At 47.2% G+C, this 27,595-nt stretch overlaps 2 protein-coding genes across 4 annotated transcripts in view; one reads left to right on the top strand and one right to left on the bottom strand.

The window, feature by feature from the left end:
* Positions 1 to 8,453, bottom strand: part of THAP4 (THAP domain containing 4) — a 14,243-nt gene extending 5,790 nt beyond the window's left edge. The window contains exons 1-2 of one of the 2 annotated variants that reach the window (XM_085232758.1): positions 8,108 to 8,453; positions 6,498 to 7,654 (exon numbers count right to left, since the gene is read on the bottom strand). In XM_085232758.1, coding sequence (XP_085088884.1) covers positions 6,498 to 7,654; positions 8,108 to 8,415 — 1,465 coding nt within the window. In that variant the 5' untranslated portion in view covers positions 8,416 to 8,453. Of the gene's footprint in view, positions 1 to 6,497; positions 7,655 to 7,787; positions 8,063 to 8,107 lie in introns of those variants that run through there. The other variant, XM_085232759.1, reaches the window with a different exon arrangement.
* ATG4B (autophagy related 4B cysteine peptidase) lies at positions 8,414 to 27,595 on the top strand. 2 transcript variants are annotated; one of them, XM_085232768.1, is made up of 13 exons: positions 8,414 to 8,615; positions 13,370 to 13,468; positions 13,997 to 14,068; positions 15,866 to 15,964; positions 16,801 to 16,902; positions 17,663 to 17,735; positions 18,527 to 18,606; positions 21,099 to 21,295; positions 22,219 to 22,297; positions 23,012 to 23,157; positions 23,727 to 23,783; positions 24,074 to 24,167; positions 25,776 to 27,595. In XM_085232768.1, the coding sequence occupies exons 1-13, from the start codon at positions 8,414 to 8,416 to the stop codon at positions 25,847 to 25,849; spliced, it is 1,374 nt and encodes a 457-aa protein (XP_085088894.1). In that variant the 3' UTR covers positions 25,850 to 27,595. The 2 variants fall into 2 exon arrangements, with proteins under 2 accessions (XP_085088894.1, XP_085088895.1); XM_085232769.1 differs by lacking the exon at positions 15,866 to 15,964.

Genomic DNA, 27,595 nt, shown 5'->3' with positions numbered 1-27,595 from the left:
AGGGCCTCCTCCCACTCGTTGCTGACTGGCAGGTACTGGCAGGCTGAGGCTTCCACACCGTGTGATATCATCCAGGAATAAGCTACCTGTCTGGCTGCTCTAAAAGGAGAAATGTTGCCCCAAAAAGGCAATGCTGTGGGTAAAAAGCTGTTTGCTCAGTCCAAGCCTGAAGTTCTCTGCAAAGAAACCAGCACAGGAAAATACGAGATCTCACTATGAAATAAGGTGTTGAAAACCCACAGCATCAGGGCAGCCCTCTGCAAAGAGCACCCCTGGGTCTGGGCAGGCAGCACTGTTGACCAAATGGGTCACTGCAGCCTGCAAACGTCCAACAGTACTGCAGGGCATTTCCTTTCTACCTGTACTGTCAGCAGCCCAACTGACAGCATGCTATTTTCCCGTGCAGCGCAGCAATTACTGATCACCAAAGACCGAAATTACTGCTGCAAGAAAGTGTACTTCTGAACTGTTTTTCTGCAATCACTTTCCCCTTTCAATGTGAGCGTGGGCCATTTGAGAGCACAGAGAGCATCGCTGCTGTGTCCAACCAGCATTTGCCATCCACTTGTTACCTGCAGACAGACATTACTTAACTTCTGAGCTTGCTGCAGGCCTACAAACCCCGGGCAGTGAAGAGAGAAGCTTGTGGAAGGCTGGCAGCCTGCAGCTGGGCTGCTGCTGCCCTCTCCTGGGCCAGGAGCTGGCAGCAGGGCTGAACACCAGGTCACCTCCCATCACCAGAGCGCTCGGTAATAGGGCCCTTCAGTTTCTCTTGCTTACCTTGCAGCAGCTCAGGAGACTGCATCCAAGTGACAGATGGAAGAAAGAGCTTTAGCAAAAACTCAGTTATAAAAAGACACTGCACACTGCTGCTTCTTACCCTTGGCATCAGTCTCTGGCTGGTGGACTTGGTCCTTTTGTCGTCTCTTGCAGCCCCTGTGCCAGGGACTGAGCTGAAAGGGGGGAAAGCAATAGCAGGGAGGCAGCAAGAGAAAGTGAACTCATACTAGAGGCAGAGGCACTCTGCTCTATCAGGTTATACACTTTCATGAAGCATCCATAAGACTTCTGCTTCCCTATGAAACCCAACTGAAGGCTGTCACCACATCCAAAAGCTGTGATCACAGCTCAGGAGACAAAAACAAAGTTCTGCAAGCAACATGATCACCTAAATATCATTTCCCCAGGAGGCTGCTCAGGCCGCACTTCCCCTGTGACTGCTGTGCCCCGGTCTCGGGGACACAGCATTGTCTCAGCTTCTGGCCTTGCCCCATCTCTCTGAACTCATGGATCCTTCCTCTTTGCAGGGGTGTTAAAGTCAAATCCCTCCCTGCACGGGAACAAAGTCAGCCCGCTGCCCACACTCTGCAGCAAGGAACGACGCAGTCTCCTGCCATAAGATAACCAGACCAAGCAATGCCCCGGCCATGGCTACATGGGCTTCAGTCACTGTGATCCCCAGCACACAAAGCTACGCTGGCACAAAGCCCAGCGTGGTTTTATCAGCAGTGTGAGCAGCCAGTGAGCTGCCAGTGACACAGCCACCCTATCTCACCCAGGCTGGGGAGGGTTTGCTGCATGAAACTTGAGGACAAAGAGAAGAAAATCTCATACAGCACCTTCCATCCTCAATGTGCAGGGTGCGCAGCCAGCAGCCTCCTGCAGTCCTTCCTTCGGCTGAGTCACTCACTGGATTTGAATCAGCAGCAGCAACATGCTGCTAATTAAGAGCAGCCTCGTTCTCTGCGCTTTTTGCATGTTTAATTACAGAAGGAGGCTTTATCCCCTGCTGTCCCTCCCCAGCACCGCACCCCCTTACACTTTGCTGATGCTCTCCCCCAGCAAGAGCAAAGCACTGCGTACTCCAGCTCTGCTCTGGGGGGGTGATTATATTCACAAATTCTCATCTTATGCCCTGTATTAGTAATTAATTTCATAACCAAGCCCCTATGTGTTATTGTCTTCTTCTAACCTCTACGGTGAAACATTCCAGTGTCTGCAGCCACCACCAGACTTCTCCCACAGCACAAGGCACAGAGAAAACACTTTTTAAAATGACACACGATTATGAGAAACCCAAACAGCCGAAGGAAAGCTTACCTCTGTGTGTCTTACTTGCTTTCAAGTTTTCCTTAGTTAGCATTTTCCTTGCTTCCTAGTCACAAGCTATTGTATTTTTGCTTTTTTTGGTGTGAGTCATTGCCTATTGACTTCAGAAATAAATGCTTAACACACACATGCTGTACAGCTAATGAAAAAAATAGAGAAGAAAACAGACCACTCCACTGAAAAAGGACACAGGAAGAGCAGCAAAGCAACTTTTTCTTTTTTCTCCTTCCAAGCTCCTTCCTCTCCATGGGGACAGCAAAAGGGCCCTCTCCTGATCAACTCAGTCCTGAAAACAGAACTCCTACGATGAAATGTCTACCTCAATCAGCTGCAGGCTGGAAAGCCTCACCCAGCCTCTCTCATGTTGCCTTCTGACACAGATTCAGCCCCACTCTTAACCTATGTGCACACATTCTTGCTTCTTATCTCCCACTTTGCTTACTTTATCTCCCTCCCTGTGTGTAACAACCACTTTATAGACCAGCCTTCTGTCCTGGCCATCCCCATCCATTTCTCCTGGTAACCGAGGCAGAAAAGTTACAATCAGCACTTCCCATTCCAGACTTAACTTATTTTTCTTATTCTCACACACCCCAAATCTCTTCCTACTGATGCTGAGGAATTAGCTTTGCTGCAGTGAACAAAACCACTGCCATCTTGGTGGAAAATCCTAAAGCTGTAGAGGCATCAGGACTCCAGCTGTGCATGAAATCAAATGTTTAATGTTTAAGTACATCCCCAAAACTCCCCAGCTATGCTTCATTCACACAGAGGAGGTATTAGAATCAACTGTACTGCTGTGAAGTTTTGTACGCATACTGGAAAACAAATCTAAACTGGAAGAAAATATTTCTTGTGGATTTTTAGCAAAATTCTTATTTTCTACATGCACCCATTTTGCAAGCTCTCCTGCCTTTAATATGACCTTCATGAAGGGAGACACGGAGTTTGGAACTGGCTCCACAGCAGTTCAGAACTCTGTGTTTTCAAAGCTCTGCCTCTCTGTTAAATACATACACTTGAATCACATTGAATCCTACCTGCATCTGCTCCACTGCTGGCCATGGCGGGCTGAGTTATTTTCCTATCTCTTGGTCTAGCTCTCTAATCACCTTTGCTCACCAGATCGTGTTTTGCACTTGGTTGATAAGATGGCTATAAAGGAAGTGATCTCAACATGAGGTAAGAAGGCTATCCCAGTGCCTGCTGGGAGATGTAGTTTCAAAAAAGAGATCAAACTCCACAGCGGCAAGGAGACATGATCTTGTGAAAGCAGTATCTCCTTCCAGGCTCCAGGAATGGATGCAGCTGGCAGAGCAGAGAAGAGCTGGGTAGATGGCACGGGTGCCTAACAGGAGCACTGCACAGAGCAGCCCCCCTTGGCCCTGCACTCCATGTTCTTACCAGGACACCAGGTCTGTAGTTCTTTGCTTGCTCTGTCTCTCCCTAATTTCTCTTGACACATCCTCTTGATTTTTGGAGCACCTGACCTTGCTCTGCCTGGTGCACTGTGCCTAGCCACGCTCTGTTGAAGTATTTCTCAGCCATTGGTCCACAGGCATCAGAGGTGGCCCATGAAGCAGAAGAAAACATTTTCCTATCAAAAAAGCAAGCAAATTCAGAGTTTAGAACAGGAGACATCCCTAGAAAAGCTGTGCAGGAAACAGCGCTGGGCTTTCCCCAGAACCAGTCAGCAGATCCCCTGCTATGAAAAGCTGGGGAATGCCACACTTGTGCACCATGATGGCCTAGGCACACTGTGAGCAAAACTCACCCACACTGAGGCCCTGATCCCCAAGCACGATTGACAGGGGCTGCGTGCAGCACTCTGCAGAACTCTGCTCTTCCAGCTAGCTTGGTGTGCTGCTTGGGCACGGCCAATAGCAGTCTCCTTGTGCCTTTAGGTAATGCTGCCCTGCCATACCACGCATGTGGTGCCCTGTTCTCCAGCTTTCCAGACAAAGAGTGGCCATCCGGCCTCATACACACGTAGCTTGAAGCTGTAAGCCATCTTAGAGTGCTGGGGGGACATCAGAAAGCCTTAAAAACCTCAACAGATCCACAGACCAGACTCTGTGATAAGTGCAGGTGGGCTGGGAGCGCAGCTTGGGCGAGCAGCTGGATGTCAGGCAGCAACAGCAGGGCTGTAGGGACGGAAGCAGCAGCAACCTGCAGAGTCAGCCCCACTGCCTATGCTCTTTACACTCCCCATCCTTAAGCCTCCAGGGAAAAAAAGATGCAGGCTCAGGTTTATGGCTGTTAACAGCACCTCGTTGACGCATCCTATGATTTAAGTCAGTTGAAATGTAGCTACTAATAAAGACTATAATTATTATTAAGCTAATACTTGTTACCTCAGTTTTTATGAATATCAAAAAGGCCTCTTCAATGCAGCGTTGCATCACAGTGCAATTTAGTGTCTGCACATAAAGCGGACTCTGCCCAGCAGCACTCAGCTGCGCTTAATCAGGTATTTGGACTGCCATAAACTAGGACTATGAGCACAAGAAAAACAAGGCGAAGCAGAAGAGCACCAAGATTAAACTAAAGCAAAAGCCTGCCAGCCACCAGCAAATCCTTTGAAAAGTCACCAGCAGAACGGTTCCACAAGAAAACATTGGCCATACTGGCCTCCAGCTTTGTTGGTCAGAGACAGCAGGATAGATAACATAAAATGATCACTTCAGTAAGAAAGTTGACATCATCTTAGAAAACCAAGTATGTAATTCTACACATGTGTAGAAGAACATCTATCATGAGAAAGAGGGCAAAACCCTACTGCTTCCTAGAAAAAAAGACATTGCTCAGGATGTTCTTCCTGCTATTAGCATCTCATGGTAGTCATTTCAAAAAGATTAGACACCTTTTTATCTCTGCGTGCATATTTATGAATGATATTTACAGAATCCTGAAACTGTATCCAGTTATTTTCTGTATTCTAATAACAAAACTGTATAAAAATATAGACTAGAAGACATAAATACAGAGACTACTTTGACTTCCCACACTGGGGAAAAAAGCAAGCCAGTCTTTTCCCAAACTGAAGTGTGAGTTTTGCGCACAGGAAAATGAAAAACACATGGAGAAAATAACATTGGGGATCAGCCTCTGAGATTTTGGTAGGGTTTATTTTCTTGCAGTTGAGCAAGGAAGCAGGCTGTGCTGCAAGGACCTGCAGAACACATCTCCCTGCACCGGTACCTCATTTCTAACCATGCCTAACACCACGCAGCTTCTGAAGATGAGAAGAAACCTCACAAGGAAACGGAGGGAAGAATCACCATGATGAGCATTTCCAACACACCCAGGCAGCCACGAGTGGCTGCTTCTTCAGGAAGACCCTGAGTCACACATCTCTCGCAGTGTAACCCTGTGTTTTCTCTGCAGCCATAAAACATCAAATACCATTAAATCCTCAACAGCTTTTCTCTGGAATTATACCTTGCAACTAGAGTCACTGTACAAGTTTTGTCAGTGTGCAAAAAATTTACATTAAATCACTTTTCTTGCAATAGAAAGGGGTAAGGCCTGACCTGGCTCCTGTACCTGCATTTTTAGGCTACCGTGTCCCTCACTGAACTTCCATCTGTCTTCAGGTGTCTCAAATTCATTCTTAACAGCTAGAGAACTAATTCCTCTCTCTTCACACTCTTATTACCTGCTTCCTGACTTCTGCCTTCTGCATATGGAAATGAGCAAAATGAATCCAGCACTTCAGTCAAAAAGAATGTCCTCCACATGCTGACAATACCATCGTAATTGATGCCTCTGACTTACATATCCCAGTGCTGAGTGGAGCACGCGAAATCCAAAATCAGAAGCACTTCTGCATCATTAGAGAAGACTAGGACAGCTTTCCTAGATACCTGCTGTCTGTGGCAGCTCATTGATACATTGAAAAATTTCAGACACCTTCCAAAGATAGACTGTAACACAACAAATGAACAAACCAAAATAATCCACAAAGAACAAATTTAAAAAAAAAAAAAAAAAAAAAAAAAAAAAAAAAGAGTCTTCCTCACCATCAACTTGCTTCTTGCCCATTACCTCAAAAAACCACACTAAAACAATACATGCTACCTGTAACTTTGGGGCAGCAGAGTTTAGAGAGTGCGGTAGTAGCTTTGAGTGAACAGTCAACAGTGATGGGGAAAAAGAAAACAACAGGCTTTGGGGAATAGGAGAAGTAGCTCACGTGCCCAAAAGCCCAACTAACTCTTCTACCTGCATCTCTCAGCCCAGTCCAAGCTACTACTTCTCTTTCCAGAAATGCACCTTTCTCCTGTCTTTAACCTGCTCTCCATCTGTTTTATCTCTAGCTTAAACAGCCTCTTTTTGTTCAGAAGTGGAGAATTCTGCCTGAACGCAAAGACACTGAAAATACTGACCACAGTCCTGGGACAGCAGGCTGTTCAAGTAAGGGATACTGATCCTCTTCAGCTCATCCAGCTTCTCCTTCAGCTTCCTGACTTGGCTGTCTGAGCGGCTGATCCTCTGCCTCAACAATTTCAACTCCCCGTTCTTCTTCTCTACCTGTTCACGCAAGCAGCACACTTGGCTTTTGCTCTGCCTGGAGGAGAAACAGTACGAGTGGAGGGAGTCGATGAGCTTGCAGGCTCCCGAGGCCGACATGATGACCTCATTGATCGACATGGGGTTGGCATCCGTGTCGCCCTTCCGTCCCACCACGGCCTCGGCAGCAGGCTGAGGGGTCAGATCTGCCGGGGATGCTGACAAACTCTGGGAAGGTTTTTGAGGGGTCGCAGTGAGGGAGGAAGTAGGGGAGTCTTCCGCTACAGTCTTATCATGTCCCATGAGATTGCTACTGCAGCTTGGTTCCACATCTCTCTTTGGCCTTTTCCTTTCTAGCTGCTCTTTTGGGAAAGACGGCCTCTCTCTGGTATGCTTAGAGGAAAAGCTGTAGGAGTGAAGGGAGCCGATGAACTTGCAAGCACCAGAGGCAGGAGGCGTGAAATCGTCCACCGATATGCCGCTCCTGTCCGCCACCCAGCTCCCCATCCAGGAGCCTTTAGGACAGTCCTCCGCAGAAGATCTGTCGGACTTTTTCTGAGGTCCGGGCTTCGCAACTAAGCTATCGCCTAACGTCCTTCTACGGGGGCCTTCCAGCTGCCCATGGAGATGCTCTTCCTCCCCAGACATCGACCCGATCTCCGCTTGCAGAGTCACCTCCTCCATCTCGTCCGTCCCTTGCATCACCATAAGGTCCTGCTCGGGAGATGAGGTCCTCTGGACTACCTCACAGCCTCCTTCCCTCGGGCCCTCCCCATCCTGCAGCGGGACCTGGCTGGCTATTTTCCTTCTGCTCCTGACATAATCCAGGGTGTCACGCTTCTTCTCCGCGAGCTGGAAGATGGTGGGGACGGCGGTGGGCTTCAGCAGCCGGTGCTGGTCCTCCAGCCGCCGCGAGAAGCTGTCCTTGGTGAAGTGCTCGCTGCAGAGGAACGAGTACTTGGTGGGCGTCCAGTTGTCCCTCTGAACAGCCTTCAGCCACTGAATCAGGCGTTTCGAGTCCTTCAGAGGGAACCTACCGACGGAGGAGAAAAGCGTGAGCGCGGCAGCAGGGCGAGCCCGGCAACCCAGGCCCCGAGCCGCCCGGAGGGGCCGAGGCGAGGCCTCGCTGTCAGCCCCCGGCCCGGCACCTGCGGGGCCGCACTCACCTGTGGAAGGAGACGGCGCCGCGCAGCGCCTTGCCCTGCCGGTTGGAGCAGTTGGCGGCGGCGCAGCAGATCACCATCTCCGGCCGCGGCCGGGCCCGCCCCAGCCCCCCCGCCGGCCCGGCCCGGCCCGGCCGCCCGCCGTACAGCAAGATGGCGGAGCCAGGTCACCCCGCCGCCCCTCCGCCCTGGGGAAGGGGTTTCTGTACGGCACTGCCGTCAACCGTCATGGCGGCCGCCGTGTGGCCGCCGCCATTTTGGCCGAGGGGCCGCCGCGCGGCGCGGCCGCCGAAGGAGGGCGGCTCCCCGCCCCGCTCGCTTGCCTCTTCCTCGCTGCCGGCCGTCCGCCTCCCGACGAGCGGCTCGGGCCGCCACCAGCTTGTCCGAGGCGATCGGGAGCTGCCTTCCCGGGGGCGGAGGGGCGGGGCCCCGCGGCCTCCGTACAGCACGATGGCCGCGCCCGGCCGCCGGAGTTCCTCGAGGCGTACTCCCGGCGGGCGGCTCCCATGGGCGGTGCCGCCGGACCGCTCGCGCGCCGCCGCCGCCGCCGCTCGGCCTCCCACGGCCCCGCCTTTCCGCCGCCGACCCGGCACCTCTCCGCGCTCCACCGCAGAGTTCCGTACGACGACATGGCGGCCCCCAGAGCGCGCTACGGCGCACCCGAACTCGAGAAGACAGCCAATCGCCGCGCGGGCCGGCGGCGAGACGCGCTGCCATTGGGCGAGCGGGGCGTCGGCGGCTGTGGCAGCGGGTTAGATTGCGCCGGAGCGTATGTCTCGGCGGGGCCGGCGGCGGGTGCAGCCCTCGGCGGGGCCGCCGCTATGGACGCAGGTGGGTGTAGAGCCGCCGGTCCTTCCGCGCCTCGGGACGGCCCGCGGCGGTCCGGCGGCCGCGCCTCCCGCGGGAGGAAGGCCTCGCCCTGCCGGGGCCTCGGCTCTGCCTGTGGCGGCCTTGGGAGCGGCGTTTGTCGGAGCGCGAAGGGCCGCCCGGCCCCGCTCTGCTGAGGTTCGGGCTTTTCTCAGCGCGGAGCGAGCGGAACCTCCGCGCCTCCCTCCGTGTCTGCCTTCGGCTGCCGCTGGTCGGAGCCGGGACAGCACAGGGCTGCGGGGATGGGGAGGAGTCTGCGGGCTGCCAGGGGCTCTGAGGGCCGTGGTTCATTCGGCCCGGAGAGCGGGAGCCGAGCGGAGCCTCGTGGCGGCTGCGGCTCCTCACAGGGAGCGGACGGGCAGCGCTGAGCTGCGTGCTGAGGGAACGGCGTGGAGCTGCGTTGGGGAGGGGCGGCTGGGGGCAGGGAGAGGTTCTGCAGCACAGGGCGGTGGGCACGGCACAGCTCCGTGGCAGCGGGCACGGCCCTGACGCCAGAGCTCAGGGAGTGCTGGGACGCCGCTGTGAGACATCGGGTTTGGGTGGTGCTGTGTGGGGCCGGGAGTTGGCCTCAGTCATCCTTGTGGGTCCAGTTTGGGATGTTCTGTCATAACTTGGTCTTACCTTTGCTCGCTTCTCCTGTCTGGCCCTCATCTCTTCCCATAGTACCAGCAGAACTGCTCATGATGGAGTTCTTGCTTTCCTACAGGAAAACAAACTGGCTCTCAGATTGCAGCAGGTATCCCGCTAGCCATGCCCAGCACCAGCCTGCCCTCACCCTATGCAGAGATAAGCAGTGCTCTATGATAACGGCGTCTCCTATGCCTCCTACCTGCTGAACAGCCATCTGTGTGGGGCTGTGCTCCCAGGGGCCGTGCTGCTCACAGTGTTTGTCCATGGTCTCGATGCAGAGCTGCAGTGGGGCTGATAGAGTCCCTGCTTTGTGCCAGCATGTCCTTGTGTGCTGTCACATCAGTGTCTCGCACCTGGGAACTACGCATGTTCTGACAAGTGAAACAACACAACCAGAGCCAACGGGCCTGTTTGCTTGCCCTTTATGTAAGCACAGCAAGGCTTATCAAGGGAAGAACAAAACGTGCTGTGATAGCGGGGCTTCGCTCTGCTGCATCTCCTCCTCTGCAGGGCTGGTCTCAGGCTGTGAAGTATGGAGCACTGGAGCCCTATGGCCCAGTGACAGGCTGGCAGGCTTCGGACCGCTCAGCCTCACCGTGCCTTACCTCCTTGTTTTTGCTCAGATAATCGGGATTTGTCTTGTCTGAAAGGGCTTAAGGAAAAGGAGGGACTTAATCTCTCTTCTGCAAAGGCCAGAAGTAAGCGTTCAGGCTGTTCTTCAGCCATTTGCTTTCCAAGCATTTTTCAGCTTTGAACTTCTCTAGTACAGTAGATTTACCTCCTTGACCCTCAGAAACGTCCTGCATCTGGCAGCTTTCATCCTCCTCACTCCGATTCCCTTTTTGATGTACTTTTGTCAGCCTTGAGGGGCGACCATCTGTCTCATTCCCAATACTTTTGCTGCTGTTCACTGGGCTGCAGGATGTGGGGAAAGCAGCCCTGAGCTGTTGCTGCCCGAGGAGCATTTGTTCCTGCGTTGGGGAGAGGAGCCCTGCCAAAGATGGGGATGCACAAGAAGGAATTTGGAGAGTGATGTATTGTAAAGCCTGGTTTTCCTTCATCTGGCATCCCAGTTCTTTACTTCCACTTTTTTTTTTTATGTAAAGAGGAAGGAAGAAAAAAAAGTTGACAGAACTTTCAAGCTGTGCATGCAAACTACAATTGAGATGATTTGTGCTGGAGCAAAGATCAGCCCTTTTGCTATGTAAAGCATAAGGAAATTCTCTTGAGTCATCAATGTTTAGAATCCTTTGTTTCATGAAGTTGACAGAAAAACAGTTCTTGTTTTGCTGAAGTAGTGAAAGTTTGGCACGTGGAAGGCTTTGCCTTTTCCATCAGGGCTTTGGGATGCTCCAGCAAATCCCATGCAAGGTGTGCCTGTGGGACAAAGGTCCAACAACTGCTGCATCACTCTAAGTGTGTCCGACACTCCTGGAAGGAGAAGCTGCCTTTCTGACGGCGTGCTCTGCATGGCTCAGACTTTCACCCATTTAACTTCAAATCCAGTGTATGCTGGTGGAAGCTGAGCTGTTGTTCAGATGTGTGTGTATGTGGATCTCCTGCAGAGGCTGCTGCTCTGCTGTCCTGGATGCGCAGAGGTCAGCCTTGAAAACAGATCGAGGGCTTCTTGAAGGTGAAGGTTTGGATCGCTGCCTGAGAAAAATTGCTGATCTCACCTGACTTCTGCAGCTGTGAGAAGAGCATCTTCAAAGAGGATTTCTGCTTCATGAACTCCTGGTGTTATTTATGGACAGGCCCTTTGCTTCTAACCACGCAGCTCACTGTACTCTTACCTGAATTACTTTGGGCTACTTTTATCAGTCTGCCGGGGGTTTATTGTTCCTGTTCAAATGTTCTTAACCTGAACTAGGAGCATTCTCCCCTGTAAAGGTGAAATTTTAGCCCCTGTACTTAACCTGTCAGATGGTGGAGAGTATTTTCTTTAATTAAAAAGACAAAACTCCATATGCGCTAAAGCCTGTCTGTGTAGTTTGGGTGTGCAGCTGAACCTGCCAGACTTGTGCACAGAGCCCTGAAATAAGGCATTCAGCTGAAGGCTCGCAAGTGTGGGACCTGTCTTTTGCACAAGTCTCCCAAGTGTTTGGTGTTGTAGTACTTGTAGTTTGCATGCCCTGCACGTGAGCTGACCCAGCAGGCAGCCTGGAAGCTGCTTGGGCAATTGCTGGTCCCTTCCTGTGTAGTAATGTCACATCTGCAAGAGGAATTTGTGAAATTTAAAGGAGCAAACGCAAAGTGATGCACACTTGAAAGTGTCTGCAGAAGTTGTAGTTGGGTGGAAGGATGTCAGCACTGAGCAAGAAGAGAGCAGAACAAGTCAAGCTATTATGGTAGACACAGCATGTGGACTGTTGGAGGTTTATAAAGTTTGGCTACTACACATAAAACCATTCTTAATTTCCCCTGACAACATTTAGCAGTGAAAAAGATCGTGTTACTTTGCTCCCACTTTTCTGTGCAAGCAGAATTGCTTTACTTAGATTGCTTTATGCCTGGGTTAGGGACAGAGCGTAGTTCAGAATTTGGTTTAGGAGCCCACTCTGCATTTGTGTTTCCAGAGCTCCTGCTTACATGGATGCTGGTCTGACTGGTGGTGTCTTGCTGCTGCTTATGGGTTTCCTCTAACATAGGAACTGGCTTCCAGTTGAGAGAGCCAAGAGGCAGAAGGCTGATGAGGTACTTGCAGGAGCCAGAATGTCTTGCACAGCTTGTTTGTCTGGGTGTAGCATCCTAATTCAAGGTGCCTGGAAAGAGGGGCAGAGCCTTTTTGGAGCTCTCATTTATTAAATGCAAATCAGCCAGGTTATTGTTTACTGGAGTTCCAGATGGTGATTTTGGAAAGCCAAGTGAGGAACAGCTGGGGGAGAGAGAGATTCATCTTCTGCGCACACCTGTTTGTGAGCGTGGTGGCATCTGGTCTGATGGCAGGTGAACTTGTGGGCAGCAGTGAGGTGTGCACCATGGCTGGTGGCTTTTTCAGGAGGTGTGAATGATTGGAACTTGTGATCATGTTGTCTGTCTCCCTGTTTTAACCCCAGGCCAAATGGCCACGGATTTTAGTGGGTTTGGTATTAGAAATATTTGCTTAGGCAGTTCTGCAACTGTTAAACTTAGCTTTGTTTTAAATTTAACTTGCAGCTTGTTGAAGAATTGAAATTAGGTGCAATTCTTAACCTTCTAGGTGCTTTAAAGTCAGCCTCCTCCACCCCCTGAGCTTCACTTCCAAGACTTCCCAAATACAGACTAGTGGAGCACAGCACATCCAGCTCATCTTCCCCCACCCTGTCCTTTTGTACAAGGCTTAAGCTGCCCTGATCCAAGGGCATCATGCAGCAGCCTGTGTGCATTCTGCAGAGTGCAGCAATCAATGCTGAGTGGTGGTGTAAGAAGAGATGGATATTTGGGTGCTGATTGTGAAGGGAGCAAGAATAAAGTAGACGCAAGGTGTGTCTTGGAAGCTCAAACCTCTGCACTAATGTGCATTCCTCACTTTTAGCATGACCTCCTTGAGCTGCAGACTGTTTTTGGACAGGCCACGGCTTGTGCTTCAGCTCGTGGCCTCTGAGGATGGAATGACTTGAGGAGCAAGGTTTGGTTTCCAATTTAATGCAGTCCATACTTCTCATATTTCACCACCAAAAGCTGTGTTCTCAGGAAGAAGCATCTCAGTTGCTCTGTTCCCTTGAAAAGAGGACCGCAGTGCTGTAGCTGATGGCTGTTAGTGTGCACAGTGATAGCTGTGCTGAGCAGCAGTGCAGTTGCTGGCTGAAGTCCTTGACGTTTTCTTGACCCACTCAGTTTTCACTGGGCCAAACGTGGAGCTGATCTAACCTGGAAGCTCCTCTGTTTCCTTGCTTGTGGAGCAGCAGGCAAGAGCTGTGGGTGCGTGGGTTCCCTGTTCCTTACAGTTTGTGACTGTAGTGGGAGCCAAACTGTTTCTCGCTAGTTGCTCTGAGGGTAAGTTATGGTGTCACAGCAGCTCTGGTTCTGCAGTACTGTTTTTGTTTGATTTTCTGAACAGCAAGGAAAAAACAATGAGTGATACGTATATTTCTTCCTTTCTATTCCAGCTACTCTTACCTATGACACTCTCAGGTTTGAATATGAAGACTTCCCTGAGACCAAAGAGCCTGTTTGGATCCTAGGCAGGAAATACAGTGTTTTTACAGGTATTTTGCACACACGATGTTATGACACTGCAGAGGATTCTGTTAATGTTACATGTTTTATGTGCAGCTAGGTGACTGCAGACCTTGCAAGCACAGAGCAGAGCCTATATGCTGTCAAAGCATGCAGATTGTAACTTCTATGCTTCCTTCTGTCTGGCCATCTCTGTAGACTCTAGAATATCTTTGCACAGAAAGTTACCATTTAGTAGTTATTGACAAATGGATAGCTTAGGGGAAAGGCAATAAAAATTGTTTACTGCCTCACAATTTACCTGTGACCATGGTGTTTTTGGTTGTAGCTTTTTTTTTTTTTTCTTTTTAAGGGAAAAAGTTTCTTTTGCCTCGTGGCACTTTTGCATTTTCCATGCAGATTTTGTCTGTCTGGGCCAGCAGGCTGTATGCAGAGCAGGACACTGCTAATGAGAAGGGTGGGTGGGAGATGGGTTTAGGTGTGTTTGGTGCCATCTTTGTGCATGCCTTTCTATCTAAAAAACAAACAAACAAACAAAAAAACAACAAAACTTTCAGAGAAAGAAGAGATCCTGTTGGATGTGACCTCTCGGCTTTGGTTCACCTACAGAAAGAACTTTCCTGCCATTGGTAAGTCTAAATCATCCTGGAAGTGATGCTGGCTCACTTGTAATAATAGTCCAACCCAGTGGGAAATTTTCAGTGACTTCATTTGGGTTGGAGAACAATCTCCAATTGGAACTGAATGTGGATTAGGCTATCAAAGTGTAGGACATCAGATGATCACTGATTTTGAGATATTAAGCCAAGATTTGCTTCACTTTCACAGAAAGGATAAGGAGAAAATAATTCTCCTGACTGTTTGAATGTCTGTCTATAAGCTCTCCTGTTGTAAATGCGACCCTTGAATCGAAGAGCAGTGGGTGAGTTGTCTTCAAGGCAGAAGGGTTGTTTTGTTTTCCAATATGTTGAATGAGATCAGCTATTTCCTTAGTATGCAGGTTCCTTAAAGTACTTAGATGTCACAGTTGCACCAGGCAGCTGTTCACTCTGTAAAACTGTTTCACAGTTCAGAAAATACTCTTGGGTGATAAATGGTAAGGCATGAGTGGCATTAAAAACAGAAGTGGATTCAAAAGATGAACCAATAACTTGAATATTTTTTTGGCTTTTGACAGTGCAGAGAAAAAATGACCAAATTCCAATTACTGAAGTAGTCACCTGTTCCTCCAGTGCAGAACAGTGATAACTTTTAGAAAGTAATTTAGGATTTGTGGAGGAATCTTATGCTGGTATCAATTTCATAGGAAAACTTCCTGAATTAACCACATTAGTTATCAGAGCAATTTTTGGTACCTCATGCTGATTGAATCCTATGGAAGTCTAAAGAAAAATATTATTTAATGATGGCTTGGGCTTAAGGTGAGTTAAAAGCTAGAGATACGGTACAGAAATTCCTGCCTTCATGCATCTTCTCTAGAATATATGAGGGTTTTGGTTGGTTGTTTTGTAGAGCTTGAAGGCAATGTTACATGCAGGATGTGTAGTAATTTAAGGAGCGTCTCACAGTGAACTTGAAGCCAGACTTCTTAAGATATTATGCGTATCTTTCTTTCAAAAATAGAAAGCAGCAGCAATACAGACAAACTACTTTTACCAGCTGTGCTAAGGTGCAGCTGACTTGGTGCCTGTGAGTCAGCTCACTAGCTGTGGCCACGCTGAACATTTTAGCTATGAAGCTTGTAACAACAGCCAAACCTTCACTGAAGAAACAGCAGTTTGCTTTTGGAATTCTGTTGTGAGTTACAAGTCTTTGTTCTCAGATTTTCCAGTGAGAGTTAATATCCAGCTTATTCTCAGTGTTATGTAGGACATTTGTTGTTCTTGCTGCTGCTGGAAGATTTTTTTTTACTTTTTTTTTTTTAATCTAACTCTGTGTGCACAGTGGACTCTCATCCAGTCATCATCTGCTTGTGATGTGGGAATTCCTTGTGACCGATTAGTCTGGCATAATGAGCTCCCTTCTTAAAATGAGCATTCCAAGAAGTGGTCTGTAACAAGCACCTCTGTTTCGGAATGTCTCTGAATTAGGTTGAGAATCTGCAAGTAGACTCAAAGGCTGCTATGCTCCTGAGAAATTCAGCTGTCTTTCAAGCTGAGTTGCTTGAATTTCCTTTGAAGTTTCCCCCCCCCACACCATTTAATGTTAAAGATCTTTGTTTGTCTTTAAGGGATGCTATTAGGCTAGTCACTGGTAACAGTGTTTTGATTTCTCAGCTTTGGGTTTTTGAGCTAGCATAGCCTTTATTCTTTGCCCAATTTCTTGGATAATTCTGCTACCCATGCAGGCTTACAGCGCTTTCCTTTTTTCTGTCTTGGCCGTGTTGTTTCATTCCTTACATACTTGCTTTCTGTCCTTGTTTCCAGGAGGAACTGGTCCCACATCTGATACAGGCTGGGGCTGCATGTTGCGGTGTGGCCAGATGATCTTTGCTCAGGCCTTGGTCTGCAGGCATTTGGGAAGAGGTAAAGCAGAGAACTGACTTCCAGGGCCGTGTGCTCGCATAAGTGCAGTGCTTCTAAGGATAGCAGCTGGGAATTGCTGAGGGCTCTGTAGCTTTTCCCTCAGTTTTCTCAGGTTCAGGGCTGATGTGTGAAAACTGTACTGGAAGCTTTCCAGTAGGTTTCTTCCTGCAGCTGTCTGCATCTCTACACAGATGAATGTAGTTGTTCAAGCCGTAAAAAAGGGAGAGTCCTGTAACATGCTAGCTCAATCCACTGACGCCAAGCAAGTGCTAGGCTTTTCTTGAAGGGCTTTTTTAAATACTTGAAGTTTAAAAAGTCCTACCAAAACAACCTGCTGACTTGTAAGTAGCTTGGTTTTTAACTTGTCAAGAAGTCCTCTCTTTGTGTCTAGTCTCTTCTGCCTGAAATCTTCCGTTCTTGCACTTGAACCATACTTGGTCTGTATTGGATTTCTTTGGTGGTTGTAGATTACAAAAATAATTTCCCAGAAATTCAAAAGTAACAAGGTCTCCTGGTTTTCTTCAGAAAGCCTGTCTATGGAAAATTATAATCTTATTTTTCATTTGTGAGATAGAGGTAGAATTTATGTTTTCTGATTCTTCTTTTTCTGTCTGTGACATTCTTTTATCTCAGCTGTGAAAAAGCTTTTTTTTTTTTTTTTTTTTTTTTTTTTCTTCCCCTGTTAAAATTCATGGTTTGATGTTGGGAATGCCTCAGGTAGCTTGGTAGTAACAGTGACCTGAAAATCTGGTCAGTGGTTGGTGCAAAGGGAAGAGAGATTGTAACTTGCTAGTAAAGATCACATTCTGTTTCACATACCCCCTTGTTTGTTTCAGACTGGAGGTGGATAAAAGGCAAGAGGCAGACAGATAATTACTTCAATGTTCTTAATGCCTTCATTGACAAAAAAGACAGCTATTACTCCATTCACCAGATAGGTAAGGATGCTGGGTGCCGAGAAACGTGGGGGGAATATCTTGTCTGAGGTTCCTGTGAGCAAAGACCATTTTGTGTTTATTTCTGTAGCTTAGCTGAAAAACCTAGCGGGTTATTTTCTGACACAGTGCCTATTTTCTGATATAATCTGAAACTACCATTCTTAATTATGATGGATTCTTCTTCTTGGCTTCATTCAGACCTTCAACTTTTTGTAATGCTTTAGGTTATACTCAGCATCAGTTTCTGTATCCCATTTAGCCAAGGTGATTGAAAAGCACCTGGCTGCTGTTCTCACCAAGACCTTGTAACGTGAGAAGACTGCTGGATGAAGGTATTTTCAGAAGTAGCAGTTAAGCTAAGGAAGGAACTCACTTCAGTATAAATTTCCCTGGCAAAAGAAAAAGAAAGCCTGTTTTAGTATTTTCTATGAAGTGCTAAGATACCTATAGCTTCATCTACAGTGAATAATATGTCAGGTAACAGGTGTTATTGATAACCATACACGAAGAATGGTTTCTCCTGAGGTAACACTGCCATTTGGACTTCTGTATTCCCTCTTTGGGAAGAGATTTGCTTTACAATCATTGAGGATTTACTTGTCTCTTCCATCAACACCACAGTAACCCGTGAGAGGTTAGATTCTGTTGACTCCAAAGTGTTTCCAAGTGAGATCTCTTCTTCATTAAGTAAAAATCCTGGTTAGGAAGGAGCACAATGTAGGTGAAATTCTTTGCTAAATTTTTTTTTCTTGTTATGCAGCCCAGATGGGAGTTGGAGAGGGGAAATCCATCGGTCAGTGGTATGGACCAAACACAGTTGCACAAGTGCTTAAGTAAGTGCTGAATTTTTCCTTTATTTCTTTCAAACAAAACAGTGGGTTTGTATTACCTCCTGCTTCACAGGTCTCTACCCACTGGATGAAGTGCAACTGTGTATGTCTTAATGCTGTTAGCAGACAGTTACTTGACCTTATTGGCTCGATTGGTGTGAACTCGAAAGGAGCCCTTCTTTTATTCAGGAGATAGCAGGATGTGACAGAAAACTGATTTCAAATTGAGGAGGCCCCCCTGGCAATCCCTTTCCTTTCCACAGTGCTCATTTGTAGAACAGAGCAGTGCAGTGCTCTTTGCAGCAGACCAGAAGCAGGTGTCAGAGTAGATGATCATTGCTGTTGTTTGGATCTCTGCTGACATCCTAATTGTCTCTGTCATCATTGTCAGAAGGCTGCCAATGAGCCATTGAGTCACCAGTGCATCAGAAGAGGAAAGTTTAAGTATTTGCTGCCTGGGTTCCATAGTGACAACAGAGGATCAGGACTGTTTAATTGAGACATCCTATGTGTTCAGAACATTCTAAACATTCTCCTGTCACCATCCTTTCCTCAATTCTTTGACTAGGTTTGCCAGGAGCTCCATGAAATAGGTAATCATTTATGCCCACTTAGCCCAATATGCCTGTAGGTGATGGGGAGATACTTTAGGGAACACTAGTAATTTTTTTTAAAATGAATTTTTAGTTATTTATTTTTCTCCTTATACTGTCTTTTTCTGGTAATGGGAATTGAGTTAGAGAGTATATCTTGTATTTGAAATCTGTTTATTCTTCTTTTTTCATTTCCTATAGAAAACTTGCCACTTTTGATACATGGAGTTCACTGGCAGTACATATAGCCATGGATAACACTGTTGTGATGGAAGAAATCAGTAAGTATTACATGTGGGTAGAAAATAATGTATCCTGCAACAGCAAGAAGCCAGAAAACAACTGGAAAGCATGTAGTCATGCAACACTAGAAGCGTGCAATAAATATTCTGTTTTAAAGCTGTGGCAAAGTGTGCTACACCTGGATGAGACTTGCTTTTCCAGGGCAAGAAAGCTCCTTGTTTCACTTTTACTTTGTCTGATAAACCTCAGACTTGGCATTGCGGCCTGTGGATCTGGAAAGAAGGAACTGCTGGCTTTCCGGCAATAGGTGGGAGCTGCTTGGAAGGTAGTGACAAACTGTTTGTGGCCACAGCTAGCTAGGAAGTGACAAATGGCTGCTTCCTTACCCATATAATAGGGTAGGAATGTCTGCTACTAAGCAGAATAAGAAAATCAGAACAACTCTCTAAACAGGAAAAACGAAAAATAGGGAACGAAGGGACTCGTCTCTGGAGGTATCTTTTGAAGATGTCCTTTTAAAGGAGTGCTCACTCGTTTTTGGGTTTTTTTTTTTCCTTTTTTCGTTTGTTTGTTGCATTCTGACAACTGGATGCCTTTGGAGGCTAAGCAGCTGTGCAGTGTGTTCATCCCTAGCATGCTTGCTCAGGCTGCAGTGCCCAGTAACAGAAGTGAGTGATGGAATGGCTGTTTGCTGCAGTCCTTTGTTGCCCTGACTGCACAAGCCTTCCCCTGTTTTTGCTTCAGGCTCGAGAGGCAATGTGCTTACACAGCAAAAAAAACATTCAATGTTTTCTGCTGGAATAGTATTCTGAAACAGCACACAGAACAATCCAGAGAATGCTTGAGCTGGTGCAGTTACTTGTGAGATTGTGGCAGCTGTCAGATAGATTGACTTTGGCTGCTGTGGGGCCAAAATTAATTAACAGACAAGGACTTGTCCCTGGAGTGCAGGACAGCAAAGTGTCTTATCAGGTAGTCCGACTGAGAAGTGCCTGTCTAATCTTAAGTATGAGTAGTCCTAGATATGTGCTGATGTTCTTGGACTGAACAAAGGTCAGCATAAAGACAAGAACTGCATTTATCTTTTGCCTTTAGCCTGAAAATACTCCCTCTAGAGCTGAGGTGTGCTGGCTGCATGGCTTGGGTATGTTGCAGCTCATTTCTGTGTGGCTTGCGTTAAGCGCTGACACGACTTCAAATAACGTGTCCAATGTAGCCTGTGATGTGTAGGGTGGTGTTTGTCTGTTTTCCTCAGCTGAATCATGATGTGCCTCTTGTTCGGGAGCTGGAAGCCTCTGTATGAGTGGGTCTGACGTGTATCTGTAGGTGCCTGTTCTCTATCTTGTGCCCCAAGCATCTGTCAATAGTGAAATGTTCAAAAGTTACTGCTGGTTCATACATCTGCTAAATTCAATCACTGAATTCAGATACTGCTCAGCCTGAGGTGAGTAGGAAATAACCTTTCTCTGCAGAGTGAAAACAGCCACGAGAACCTTCTCAGTCTCTCTCTTGTATTGGGAACATGCTCATAGGCTGCATACACACACATCTTCCCTTTGAAAGGGACAATATAGGGAGCAATTGCAAACTTCAGTGCAGCTTCTCTCTTTTACTGAGGCTTTAGCTCAAAGTCCTCCTTCTTCTAACCTTGGAGGTAACATTCTCCTTGTTCAGCTGCATTTGAAGCTTGTAGCAGTGAGCAAGCATCCTGTTGTAATTGCTTTGATGAAGGCGCTTGTTTACATCATGTCCTACCTGCCAGATTCTCCTGGTATTCAGGTTAGACCAAGAATAAATTAAATGAGCCTCTGGCATTTTGTCTAATTGCCTTGAATTAATGATTGAAATGCTGTGAGTTTTTCTGATTTTGTGTTTCATTTCTTCACGTGCATGCACTCACCCAGCAAGTAATGAAATTAGCTTGCGAGGCAAGCAGGCCTGGGGATGGTTCTGTATCAGAATCTGCATGATCTGGTTACATTCCAGGCTGCCTGTCTCTTCAGGCCTTTAGAGTGAGGATGCACAGTGTTTGTCATGGGCATGCCGTAGGGATAATTCCTCATTCAGTTCAACTGGCCTAATGGCCTCTCAGTACTTCCCTGGAATTGAACGCACCAGTTGTTTTTTTTTTTTTTTCCCCACTCACTCTCTCTAGATGCACTCTGAATTCTGGATTTATGCCTTATGTCCCAAGCAAGTCATCCACCTGTGTTGACACAGGTTGTTGCTCAGCTGTTCGTCTGCAGGGAGAACTTGCATTTTAATGACCCACCAGAGGGTAGCTGGGAGTACAGCACGCTTTGGCACAATCTTGATGTAAGAGATGAAATGCTGAGCTTGTCCAGAAACCCTGCAGGGGACACATCACAGGATCACAGTGGTGGGCCTAGTTAACTTTTTTTTTTTTCTCTCTTTTAGGCTGTAGGCTTTTGGAAAATAGCAATTGTTGATCAGAGCTAGAACAGGATTATGAGAGGTTTAGAAACTGAGGTTGTTTCTGATGTTTTCTGCTCATGTTCCCTTTTTGTAGGGCGGCTGTGCCAGTCCAACTTCTCCTGTGCTGGAGCTGCAGCGTGTCCTACTGTAGAGGCAGACGTGCTCTATAACGGGTACCCAGAGGAAGCAGGGGTTAGAGATAAGCTCTCACTGTGGAAACCATTGGTGCTGCTGATACCTCTCCGCCTTGGGCTCACGGAGATCAATGAAGCCTATATTGAAACACTAAAGGTAGGGGATCTGAAGCTGATTGTTGATATTCTGATGCTTAAAGACCCTGCTGTGAATTAAGTTGCTTCTGGAAGAAAAACATTTAGAGACGAGCATTTTCAAAGTTCAGGACATGGATTCTTATGGGTTTTTGTCAGGAAAGTGTTGCACTTACTGTTTCAGTAGCTTTTTTTCAATTTTTGTTTCATAACTTAATCTTAGTCCATGTTGTGTGATGGTAGCCCACTGCTGAAGTGCTTGTTCAGCACAGCTGCCCTGTGCCTCAGTGAGCATGGTGTTGCAGACTCTCCCTGTGCTCTGATGCTGGAGCTTATGCTGCAGGCTAGGGTAGAAGCAGGCTGATGGTTGCCCTGTGCAACAGGAAGTTGCAGACCTTATGGTGTGCAGAGTACACATGTAAGAGAGGATGCACATTTAGCACTTGCTGTGCTAAAGCTGGCAATCTCTGAGCTGTACAGGTAGGAGAGCTCTGCATGCAGAGTAGGCTACTTTCCCATCACGCAGTAGACAGTTCTTGGATATTGCAACTGGATAAGGAATATGGACTGTTCCCTGAGTGATGGTTCCCTCCTGAAAGCCCTGTTGCAATATGACAATTTCAAGGATCTTGTCACTGAATGGCAGCAGAGCTGGAACTTGCCCAGAGGGAGTTATAGAGTAGTGCTGCCATTTTCCTTTGGTCCACCTGTGTGTTGCTATCAGCAGTTAAAGATGTTTTAGAGTTGCTGTTGTGCTCCCTCCAGGCCTTGTTGCAGCCTTCGTGATGGAGCTTTTCTCCAGAAATGGCTGTTTCTGCTGCTATAACTGCTGGTTTTTCAGTGTCCCAGTCTTTTTTCCCCTGCTATGTTTTTAGATGTTTGCCCTTGTTACCACTTGCTGTCTCACTGTCTGTCAGCTGTGTGTTTTCTGTATTGCTTTTCCAGCACTGCTTCATGATGCCCCAGTCCCTCGGAGTGATCGGAGGCAAACCAAACAGTGCTCACTACTTCATTGGTTATGTAGGTGAGTGCCCAGAGTACTGCAAAGGCTTTCCAAGCATCTCCCCACAGCTAAAAATGTTTGTGGAGCAGTATAGCTCTCCTGCTTGGCCTATAGTGCGTGCTGCAGGTTTCATTTTTTCCTGCTGGAAATGTGGAAGACTGCTGTGAGCTGAAATCCTGCGAGAATCTGAGTGGTGTACCTTTGAACAGGGACAACAGTAAAAGCTGCACACTTCTAATGCTAGATCCTGTCTGTAATGATGTGTGCACAGGCTCTTTCTAGGTTCAGAGCTAACCTCCCTCCAGGGATTTGACTGTGTATTTACCTGCCTTTCAGTTCTTCCCTTTCTGAAACCCTACAAATCGTTGTCCTCTCTTCCTTCCCTCAGATAGTCTATCTCTGCTTGAGACCAAAACTGTGCTTTGGATTTCCAAGGCTCTCTCAAACTTACATAGGACCTTGGAAGGCATGAACAGAGCCTGCAGTGCCCTTGTGGTGCATGTGCCTTGAACGCAGATGGAGTGGGTGCCATGGTTCTGCTCATACTGGCTCTTTCTATGGATGAGAAGTATTGCAGGAGTGGCTAAAAGAGTAAATGATAGGTTCCTCCTTGGGATTTCAGGAGCTGGCTCAATTATTGCTCTTCCCCCTTCTTTTTATCTCACTATTTGCTTCTCAGAAAAGCAACTTCTGGCATGGTTCTTCCTGTTGATGTTTCGTTGCCTGTCTGTCCAGGTGAGGAGCTCATTTACCTGGATCCCCACACTACACAGCCTGCAGTGGAGCCCAGTGACAGTGGCTGTCTCCCTGACGAAAGCTTCCACTGCCAGCACCCTCCCTGCAGAATGAGCATCGCTGAGCTCGACCCCTCCATCGCAGTGGTGCGTTCCTGCTGCTTGTTTTCTGCCCAGCTCGGAAATAGCAGGTCCTTGTTTCACAGGATAGGTTGGGTGGTCTCCAGGCAGCCTGTGCTCTAGGCAAATATGTTTCAATTGCAGTAACATTGTTAAAGAAGCTCCTCATTGCAGTAGCAGCTTGCTAGAGAGATCCTGTTTGTAGGGTGATTAAATGCCTTCTCTAATGGGGCATTCTCTTTCGCTGGAGTCTAGCTTAGGCTTTGATTCCTGCCTTCTAAGGGACAGACCTGAATCCACTTCTGAATCTGATACATTTCTGATCACACAGATCATACTTCTGATACGGTGTGATTTGTATTCTGTTGAACCTGAGATGTCTGCCCTTGGTTTCCACACGGGTTGTTTCTGTCATTTTCCTTGTGCAGCAGAGCAGATCATTGCATTGATCAGCACTTGAACAGTCTGACTATGATAAGCCTGTGGGGAGTACTCAGTTTAATAGGGCATTGTAAGCCACACCTCGAAGCAAGGCAGTTAGTTGTTGTAACTGCTCACAGTCCTGGTCATTCTATAAAGATAATTTCTTTTTACAGGGCTTCTTCTGCCACACAGAGGAGGACTTTAATGATTGGTGCCACCAAATCAAAAAGGTTTGTTTTTATATTGCTGGGAAAATAATACAGGGTATTATTAGTTCCAAAGTGCTGTACAGAGAGCTTGTTCTCTGCGGCATGATCCCATTTTTAAAGCATATGTAAATAGTTTAAGACACCAAAAGGATTCTAATCTAAAACTCTGCAGCTGATATGAATGAAAATATTTGAGAAATAATTTTTTCAGTTGCAAGGAAGTTCCAGCAGATCAATATCCCTCCCCTAACAAACCAGAGTGCAACGAGTACGGTGTTGCAGGTTCTCATGGCTCTGTTCTTCACCCACAGCTGTCCCTGGTGAGAGGAGCTCTGCCCATGTTTGAACTGGTTGAACGCCAGCCATCACATTTCTCCAACCCCGACGTTCTGAATCTCACACCAGGTGAGGCTGTGCAGGGAGGCAGAGCTAAGAGGAGTCTGGTTTTCTAGAAATTGTATGGAATTGCACACTGACTTCTGCTGTGTTCCCATTTGCCCACACAATTGGTCTGTAGCTTTTGGGTCGGTTTAATTCTTTGGTTTTCAACCAGCAGTTCAGATTCTCATGTTATCTCAGTGATTTTTAGGAGGAGTCTGAATGATGACTGGATTAAAAAAAAGTTCAGGCTACTATAACAGTATGAATTTATGATTTCTAAAGAGATGCTTAAAGAAATTGGAAAGGTCTATTGAAAAGGCTGAAAACTGAGCTTCTGGGTATTAAAAATTGATGAGGCTGGTCACATATATCTCCAAGTGCAGGGGATTCTTTCCCTGTGCATTTGCTTAGTCCTGGTGATGCAAAAAGCAACAAGTGCTAGGCACTATTTTGGCTGTTAGGCTCTGCTTATCATGTTAATAATGCAAGTGAACATTGCCAATGGCTCTGTATTTGCTGCAAATTGTGCCAAGAGGAGTGAGTTGTTTGTGGGCAGGCTTACCCTGTCACCAGGCATCCTGCATTCATTGCTTCCTTGCTGTCTCTTAGCACGAACTTCCACAGTCTTACCTCACTGTCCTGTAAGAATGCTTTATTTGCTTATATTGTCTGTTGATCCTTGCCTATATCAGAATGTCCCTAATTACTACCTTCTTTACTCATGAAAGTGTTTTCCTAATGAGCTGCTTTTCCTCTTCCCCAAGCTTTTAGAGCCTCTCCTGTTTGTTTTGACGGTACTTTTTCTTACTGTCAGCCCTCACTAGAGGGATAAATGATGCACTCGTGAACGTCCAGTTCTTTGTCCTCACTTTCTCCAGTCAGTTGTGTTCTCTGTTCAGTAACTTAAGCATGGAGGGCTGCTCCCTGAGAAGTGCCTGAGGAAGTTATGCTGCCAGTACCCACAGTTTGCATGAACACTGATGCTATTTGTACACACTGCTGTGGAATTAAAGCTTGTCACAGAATACTCAGAGGGTCTGCAGCCTCATGTCCATGCACTTGTCCTTGTTCTCAGCAATCAGTCATTGTAGTTTAGCTTTGCTGACTGTTCTGCCAAGTGTAGTGTGTGCTCTCTTAAAGCCTGAGTTCATGTACATTTCTCCTTCACTTCCCCAGCTTGCATACACCTTCTCACTTGAATTTCCCTATGGTAAATCTGCTTCTCCTGTACATATGTGCTTCCTCTTCACCACAGAGTTGAAAGGGTGGATGGAAGAGAGCAAGTACGAGTACGCTACTCTTCTTTCCAAAACTTACTGCATTAATCACTTCTGTGTGAGTGCAGGCTGTGCACTGTCCAGTGCTGCTGGACAGGAAGGCTGTACAAAACAATCACAACACAGAACTGAGTGCACCATGGCGGTGTCAGGATTTGTGAAACCTGGTGCACCTTCTACCATCTAATTCTCTCAAGTGCATTTTCCATGCTACTGTACCTCCTCAGAGCTTTCACTCACATGTCATGGAGCCTCCTAAGCGTGTGGGTCTGTGACACTCGTTCAGCAGCTAGTTACTGTGGTGCTGAGCAGTCACTGCGCCCTGTGGAGGTAACACTTTCTTCTTCTCTTGCAGACTCCTCCGATGCTGACAGATTGGAAAGGTTCTTTGACTCAGAAGATGAAGACTTCGAGATCTTATCCCTTTGAAAACAAATAGGAAACTGACTCTGCAAATTTGTGTTATGTGTGGGGAGAAGTGGGGGGAGGGAAGCTCCTTGGAGAGCCTGGGGCTACCGGTTTTCATAGGTGCTTGCTGCCATCCCTGCCTCTTGTCCATCCTGGCATTCTGTGCAGCCTCTGAGTGGAGCGTGCATTGTCTGCGTTGGGATGAAGAACAAAGTGGGTGTTGCAGCCTTACTGGCTGGAGTTGGGATTTCTCAGCAGAAAATGCCTGCTGGAAGTGGATGCAGTGGTGCCTCGGAGTTCAAAGCCTATCTGTTACATCAGCAGGTCAGTTGGCCTTCTGGGGGAGCCATAGAAATTTTTAGAGCGCTAAATCCTTACACGGGAACTTCTCTCTGAAGCTTAAATAGAGCCACCCCTCATTTAGTAGGTGACATGTATAGTTATTTCCTTTAGCAGCTTCTCTTCTCAGTGGCCAGTTTGGACTGCAGCTCACAATGCAAATTAACAGTAACACGTCCCAGTGAGACAGCTGGGAAGTACAGAGACAGTGGCTCTGTTTCCTACAGTGAAACTCCTGTCCATGCTTTGCAGTGTACAGCACTTTCTCACAGGTATAGCAGCCCTCTCCTGCTCACATCCTGTCAAAAGGGAGCTGGGGTAACTTATGAATGAGTGGTAATTCAAAAAGGCTGTCTGGGAAAGTATGGACCTGTGCTGCTGGAGAGGAACATCACCATCTCAACTAACAGCAGAAGGAAGGGAAGAATAGAAAATGTGTGTGTTCTAGCAGAGTGAGTTGGTAACACACTGTGCTTCTACTATGGATTTATGTCCATACCAAGTATCTTCAGGAAAGGTGCTTTGCGCAAAGAACTGGAATCCACGGCCCTGAGGGGAAAAAAAGCCCACTGCAGGGGAGAGGTGAAACAGGACAACTGAGATCTGCCAGCCGCATGTCCCATTGTGCAGGCATAGCATCTAGTGAATAATCCTGTTGAAGTAAAAAAAAAAAAAAAAAAAGAATAATACAATTCCTCAAAGTATCCTCTGTGGGTTGCTGAGCAGTTCCTCCAGCTACTCCTATTAGACATTCCCTTTCCAAACCAGAAAAGATGCCTGAAGGTTGAGTAGGCTTCATAGCTGCATTGCTACCTTTCCATTTGCTCTTCTGCAAGCTCCTCTACCTGCAGAGTTTGCACAGGGCAAGGTACTGTAGGAGCTAACCTATAGAAACCCATTTCCAGTAGTCATGCCAAAGAAGTCAGCAAAGACAGAATGTCTTGAGAAGAAGATCCAACGTGATACTAGACGTTGTAGCTGCTTTAAGATAACAGCTCTGCTGCACAAACAGAAAGGTAAACCATGGAGGAGAAGTGACTTAATGCAAGCTGCAACAGAATGTTGCCTAAGTAGTTTCCTTAGTGCATGCTGCAGACTGCAGATCTGTTTACAAGGTTTGTTTTGTACATACAGGATTGGAACCTATCAGTTAATGCTTATGTGCCCAAGGGTGGTGACAGCTGGCTAGAAATTATTCATTTTCCTCCGTGACTGACCTACTGATGCTCTAACTGTCCCTATGCTACCCAAAAGCAGAGGTTTGAACTGGGAACCACAATGCTTCTGTCACTAAATTATTATTTGCTGCTTTCTGCCTGCTTCTCCTCTTCTCTCTTGTAGTTAGGGGAAGAGGCAGCAGAGGAACTGGGGCTGTGCTCCATTCATCTGCTTTCAATTTGTATCTGAATAAACAGATCTAAAATCTTT

The sequence above is a fragment of the Meleagris gallopavo genome, chromosome 11 (assembly GCF_905368555.1).
Source record: "Meleagris gallopavo chromosome 11, MGAL_WU_HG_1.1, whole genome shotgun sequence".
In the NCBI taxonomy this organism is placed as follows: Eukaryota; Metazoa; Chordata; class Aves; order Galliformes; family Phasianidae; genus Meleagris; species Meleagris gallopavo.
This window is presented reverse-complemented; position numbering and strand designations above follow the sequence as displayed.

Bases quoted from the DNA above. Each gene is read 5' to 3' on its own strand.
- ATG4B (XM_085232768.1), top strand. From the start codon at position 8,414: ATGGCGGCCCCCAGAGCGCGCTACGGCGCACCCGAACTCGAGAAGACA. The intron at 14,069-15,865 runs GTAAGTCTAAAT...CCTTGTTTCCAG, and splicing joins AAAGAACTTTCCTGCCATTG to GAGGAACTGGTCCCACATCT. The intron at 16,903-17,662 runs GTAAGGATGCTG...CTTGTTATGCAG, and splicing joins TTACTCCATTCACCAGATAG to CCCAGATGGGAGTTGGAGAG.